The sequence below is a fragment of the Gavialis gangeticus genome, unplaced genomic scaffold, assembly GCF_001723915.1.
Source record: "Gavialis gangeticus isolate Ggan-Ray unplaced genomic scaffold, GavGan_comp1, whole genome shotgun sequence".
Taxonomy (NCBI): domain Eukaryota; kingdom Metazoa; phylum Chordata; order Crocodylia; family Gavialidae; genus Gavialis; species Gavialis gangeticus.
In genome coordinates, this window is record NW_017729004.1 from 48,280,854 (window position 1) to 48,287,551 (window position 6,698).

The 6,698-nt window shown below is 47.0% G+C and overlaps 1 protein-coding gene across 1 annotated transcript in view; it reads left to right on the forward strand.

Moving 5' to 3' along the window:
* CUBN (cubilin) overlaps positions 1 to 6,698 on the forward strand; it is a 321,538-nt gene that overhangs the window by 176,585 nt on the left and 138,255 nt on the right. Inside the window, exon 32 of the mRNA XM_019508344.1 lies at positions 3,827 to 3,983. Coding sequence (XP_019363889.1) covers positions 3,827 to 3,983 — 157 coding nt within the window. The remainder of the gene's footprint in view (positions 1 to 3,826; positions 3,984 to 6,698) is intronic.

Consider the following 6,698-nt stretch of genomic DNA (forward strand, 5'->3'; position numbering starts at 1 on the left):
CCCCAGTCTCCAACCAGAAGCTTCTGCCTAGCAGAAGCTTCTGGCCTGGGACCCTGTGGCTGTTCCCCTGCCCTCCCTTCATCCAAGAGGGAAACTCAGATAAGAATGGGTGGGGAGGATTGCCGGCATAACAGGAGCCAGCCCGACTGGTGTGGCACCACACAGTTCCCAGCTTCATGGCTGGGAGTGCAGGATGCAGCAGGAACCAGCCTGGCCTTGCTCCCATGGTTTCTGGCTGGCTCCTGCTGCACCATACAATCCTGGCCACACAACAAGGAACCACGTGCTGCTGGCCAGGCACAGCAGGAGCCAGCTAGGAGCCAGGCACTATACGGTGCAGCAGGAGCCAGCTAGAAATTGCAGGGGCTGGGCTGAGCCAATCAAATTAATATATGTTGTTTGATTTTTAGACTATAATTTGTTTTGTTTCCAGTTCCAAGATGACAAATCCCCTAGGCAAAAGGAGTACTTCCGTGGGCAGTGGGAGGGACTTCTGGTGGCAAAGGTCAGGGGTTAGGTGCAGGACTCCCAGTTGCAAGATGATAACTAGGGGCGGGGCACCTGTCAGTGAGCGGAGCCACCCATGCAGTCCTCGACAGCTCACCAAAACTTAACCAGCTGTCCAGCCAAAACAGTTGCCTTCCTCTAGTCTGGGAAGAGACCCTGGGGATGTGAGGTTGGAAGCAGCAGCACCACAACAGGGAACTCGCTCTAGAGGGACAGAAGGAAGGCTGCTGTGCTGAGAGCAGCAGAGAGTAGAGTCACTTTCTCAGGGCCTGGGCATGATCTAAAACTGCACCCCACCGGGAGTGGGGCGCCTGGTGGGGCTCCCAGTGGCACAGGAGCCTCAAGGAAAATACAAGACCAGTTACCACCCTGGTGGAAGGCAGGTTGGGGCACCTCAATAACCCCTAGCCCCCACATCACTGTGGGTAACAGTTGGGGCCAGGCATGGTTATGACACCTGAGCCCCCACTGGGGAGGGAAGCCCTGTAGCCCCAGTAAGGGGGCGGATGTGGAGGCCCAGTGAGGGGGAAACCAGAGGGCTGGGAGTCCGGTGCATGTGTGAGTTTGCATAGAGTTGCCCCAGAAGGGGCCAGGGCAAGCTTGGTCCCAGTCAGGTAATTGGCTGGCCACTACTCCAGTGAGGGTTGCAGGAGAGGCTCAAACAATGGTACGTCTGCCACCCAAGGTGTGCGCTAGATAAAGCCTATGGCCGAAAGGGCCCACTCTGAGAGGGAGCAAGGCAGTATAAGTTGTCAATGTGCGAAAGAGTCCCTGTGAGAGGGGGTGGAGTGTGAGAGGCCTAGCCAGAGGAGGGCGGTATGAATGCTTGCGTGTCTGAGGCCCGACAACAAGAGCTAACCTTGGACTGACTGTAGGCCGAGATCATTGTGTCAGCTGGATGCCATCTGCAAGGCTTGGGCTGCTGTGTAGGGGAGGAACGGAGCCACAGGTAGCACCCCCTGGCATCAGGGCAAGAATGGGTAGCCTCCCGCCTAATTAGAACCAATTAAGAAACAACAAGGTGTGGCAGGTGAGTGAGGTTGGCCCAGAAACAGGTGGGTGGGCCAATGGCGGACTGGCTCCAGGAAGGCCCCCTATTACAGTAGGGCATACTGACTGTAGCCATTTATTTCCTTTATGATTTCTCTTTTTTTTCATTTGGGTTCAATCTCAACTAAAATTGAAGTCAGCCCTTGTTGTCTTTCTCCTCCTGATTTGTCAGATAACAGAAAGGAAAAAAAAGTTTTTGAACTTGCAGAAAAAAAGAAAATTGTTTATGATAAAATTAAAGTGATGTTTTGCAAAACCAGCTGCCTTTTTGCTTGCTTCCTTTCTTTATATTGATGTCTGCCAATGTATGAATGCATGCTTTTTGTCTGAGCACTGAAGATGGAATCAGATCCTTGCAAAGTATTTTAAAATAGTCTGTCTGGGTGATGCAGCCCACTGATGTATCTATTAAATGCACTTTATTAACTTCCATGGAGTGGCTGGAAGGTACTGAACATTACCTGTGCCTCTTCCATCTTTCCTGCTCTAAACAACATTTCCAAACTTCAGTGTGTAAGTTAGACATCTAAATCTACATAAAAGGATGAAAATAATGAAAATATGCAGTTAGATATTTAACATTAGCTACTAGGGGTGCACCAGTAAAAATGTTCTTGGCGGATACTGATAGCCAATGATTAACCAACCATATCAGCTGATATGACCAATAACCGCTATTTAGTAATAGTGCAAGGGATTTTAAGCTACTGACATAAATAAACCTTTTTTTGTTTGTTTTGCATTTCTCTCTCTCTCAAGTGCACACACGCACATGCACCCACCCACCCATCCACCCACACACACACACACCCCTCCTGCCTGCTCCAGCCCTTGATGAGGAAGGTGGTGACCGCCTTATTCCCACACGTGCCACTCCCTTGCCCACAACCTCCTACCCACAGTCCTGTGCTGTCACCCTGGGCGAGCAGGGCAGACCCGCATGTGGACAGCAGTGCTGGGCATATTTGGAGCCCCAGAGCATGCCACTGCCTCAGCACTGGCAGGCCCTGTGGAGCTGAGCTCCCGCAGCCACTGGGAAGAAGCCATTTTTTTTAAAGGTGCCCAGTAGAGCAAAATATCCCTCATGTGGTGCCTTACCCTGCCCACATGCAGGCCAATGTCTCTGCAGAGTTTCTTATCCTTTTGTACTTATTTTGTGCCAGTGGCAGTTAATTACATGTTGGCCCCAAATCCACAGGTCTTTACTGAGTCAAATTAATGATTTGATTGAGTGCAAATTACATGGGAGCGTATGATTTTGGCCACCAGCCCAAGGAATGCCTGTACTGTTAAAGCAAGAGTTGCTTCCACAACTGTCTAAAGTAAAACATGGGCAGCTTGACACTAACTGGTGATCTAAAGCTCTATCAATCTAAGTCTGAGCTGCTGCATTATTTGAAAGGGGCAACATGTTGCAATAAGTATTTTTTTGTCAGTATGGCCAAATTCAGCCGGGGGCAATCTGCAGGCCAAATTGGACTGCACGGACTGGTACTGCATTCCAGATCTGGCATCATGTGTAGCACAGTCCTCCTTTAGCCACTCACATGCTGCATGGCCTCAGATCCACCACTGCTGTGTGGCTGTTTTTCATGACCCCAGAACTGCCACCACAGAGCTGTTCTGCATGACCCTGAAGCCAGAGTTGCCACCACCACAGGGCTGTGCAGCCTGAACCCAGAACCATTGCACAACCCCAGAGCTGTTGCTGCTGCAGGACTGTACTGCATGACCCCAGAGCAAATGTTCCTGCCTGAGGTAGGGGTTTGGAGTAGATGACCCTTGGAGGTCTCTCCTAGCCTTCCTTCTCTGTGATTTTATGATCTTCCTCTCAAACTCCCCAAAGGTCATAGCTGTCATGAGCCCATAGCACTCTTCCCTCCCTCTCCCCAGTCTTGCTGTTGGGAAAATAGGCTTGAACAGTTTTGCCATGAGACTGATGAGTTCCTTTGGTTTTTATAACAAATCTTGAAAAATGAAGCTCTGCGATACTTAGTTCAGCTCTTGCAAATTCTCCTATGTAATGATTTTCCTGATTGAGCCTATAAAGATAACACCCTCCTAACCAGCAGATTCTCTTCATGCACTCAGTATGGAGGATTTTAAAACTAAGATCAGTTTTCTTTAATTGGGTACACAACTCAAAACCATAATATATAGGTAAATTATACCTGTCAAAATAGAGTAGGGCAATTACAATGGGTCGGACACAGAAACATACTAATCTGGGGTTCTCATGATTCATTTTGCTTGCTTCTCTTTTATAAAGGTGTTTGATGGTCCAAACAGTGAAGCCCCTATTCTTGGAAACCTCTGTGGCAGTCAGCATCCTACTCCCATCACAGCCACCCAGAACATTATGTTTGTTCGACTGCGCTCTGACAGCAGCCGGCAGCACCGGGGTTTCAGCGCTTACTTTTCTGAAGGCAAGTACCTCAGTGACATAAACACTCTTTCACGTGACCACAAATCAGTCTTTACTGCACTTACTGTCTCAGCACTCTTTATATTCAGCATTGTTTCTACATATGCGGAGTTCCCTCATGCAGTTTTAAATGGACATTCTCAAAAGACCATTTAAGAATTATAACTACATCTATTATGGTGAGGACCTCAAACCCATTCCAGATACTTTACAAGAGCTGTAAGGGCCTAAATAGGTTACCTGCTCTGGGCAGAGCTATACCCTTGTGTCAGTGGGTGCATCTGCATGTGCAATCTAATTAGCTCCGCAATAAAGCATCACTGTCTACATGTGTGCCGGTATTAGGGTGCAGGAAATTAACTCCACCTAGGTGGAGCATAAGGGTGCTAAAGTGCAGGGGCTGCCTGCCACCTAGCCACTCAGCTCCACACTCTAGCACCCTCATGCCTAAGCCAGCCCATCCACTGCCCAAAGCCACCACCCAGAGCTCGGGGCTGACTCCTTCATGCCCTCTGCAAGTCCAAAGCTGCTCTGCCCAAACTGCTGCTGTCCCAGGTGCATATGTGTACACCGCATCTAGGACCAGTGTCCTCTGGCTCAAACAGCAACAGAATTCATTGCATCATGTTAATCGCACGTATAGATGCACCCAGTGTGGCACAACAGTGACCTCTGGAGCAGAGGCTGCCCCCACAGCTCCAAACCTAAAAATACACTGGTGAGGCCCTGCACAGCCCCTCAAGCCGCCTCACCACCACAGTTCTGGAAAGTGTATGAGTAAGAACAGGCTGGTGAGGCATTTTCAGGAGTAGCCCTACTGGGGCACCCTACTGCCAAAGGATAGACATGCCCTAAAAGGTCTGGTTGCAGGCTCAAGAGGAATCCTTTGGTATGGACACTGCAGAGACAACTTCAAGATTGATTTCTAAGAACCTAGTTGCAAGCCTTGGTGCAGCAGAGGCACTGAGGATGAAAAATCTGTGCAGCAAAGATGCTGGGCAGCATTCATAGTGCCATTTCAGTTTTTCTGGGAGCATCTTCATCCCTCAGTGTAGAACAGAAGAGGCCAAGATAATTTAAAATCACATAAGTCCCTTGGTTCTCAAGACCTCCATTTCATGCGGCTCCTTTTAAGAGAATTTCACTGTATTGTACATTTTCATTTGTTATCATTATAAAAAACCTTTAAAATCTATTACCATTTTTATTTTTCCCTTACAAATTAGAGATGGATTAGACTTTAAGACACATTCTTTTTCTAAGAAATATTGTTCCCCTATGATACTCATTATAAGATATCAGAAACCAGACAAAGCTTATAATTTTTGTGATTTTTAAAAAAAATTATTATACAATTTCTCCCAGTAAGAAGGTACAATTACTTTTTAGCATATAAAATTGTTCAGCACTTCATGACCGTAATATTTTCCTTGTAGCCCCATTGTTCTATACCATTAAATTTTAAAGCAATATTACTAGTAAGTAGTTGGCAAATAACATGTCATTTGAGGACAGAACTTTTTTGGATATAGGGTATGGATTACAAATACAAATGCAAATATATCTATGCACAGAAAATTCAGTAACTTTGCTGAGGAAACCTTGATATGAGGAGTGAAAACTCAAGCTGTAATTCTGCCTGCACTGAAATTTTTACTTCAATAGGACTAGGCTTTTACCCCAAGAACAAATAAAACTCAGTTAAATGTTAAAGGCAAGAAAACTCAGAGGTTCTAGATCATCTCCTTGAAAACTCTAAGTTTTTGCAAGTTGCTACATACTGACAGCTGACATAAAACTTATAGTTTCGGTAGAGGGAGTGAGAGGCAGAAATTATCAGCACTTCTCCAGGCTCTGACACAAATCCATCAATTGTTTATTCTACAAGCTCTCAACAGTAAGAGGTGTAAAAGGGCAGTCTAGAACATGGTGTAAGGGATTCAGGATTACATCCACAAAAGAACTTAGAGGATTTAAGTCTCTCTTGACTGCTATAGTAGGAATTTAAGTTAAAAAATTAGATCAGCTGCCATCTGTCCTCAAGGCATCTATAACCTGTCAACCAAAGTCTTGTCAAGTCCTGGCAATACTGAGAGCTTTGGTGTTTGGATTTACAGGTTCCTTCCCCTACCTCCCCTTGTTAGGTAGATGCTCTCGACCACACATCACAGGATCAGGTTCTGCATAAAACACTATTATTGCCCTTTCAGATGCTGGAGACCCAGGTCAATTCCTTCCTTTGTCTGAGAGAAATTTGCATTTCCCACCTCCCAAGCAGATACCCTAGCTACAGGGTCATGGGCTATTCTAGTCTGCATGGCTCTCAGTTCCTTCATTCCCCAAGAATGCTATAACCTGGTGCTTAGAGCAGTTACCTCGATTCTAGAATATGCAGGCTCAAATCATTCAGCGCAAGGTGGCAAAGGCAAGCAGTCAGGTAGTGGCCCTAGATTTTAGGAGGGCGAACTTCAACGAGCTAAGGAGGATAGTTGGAGAAGCGCTGAAGTCTCAGAGGGGAGGGGAGCCGGGTGTCCAAGGGGAGTGGTCGCTCCTTAAGGAGACGATCCTCCAAGCCCAGAGGAAGGTAATCCCCAGGAGGGTCAAAGGGGGCAGGAGAGCATATAAGCCTCCATGGCTCACTAAAAACATCCGGGAATGTCTCCTTGCCAAAAAGGAGGCTTACTCCCAATGGAAAGGAGGGGTCATCACTAAGGAG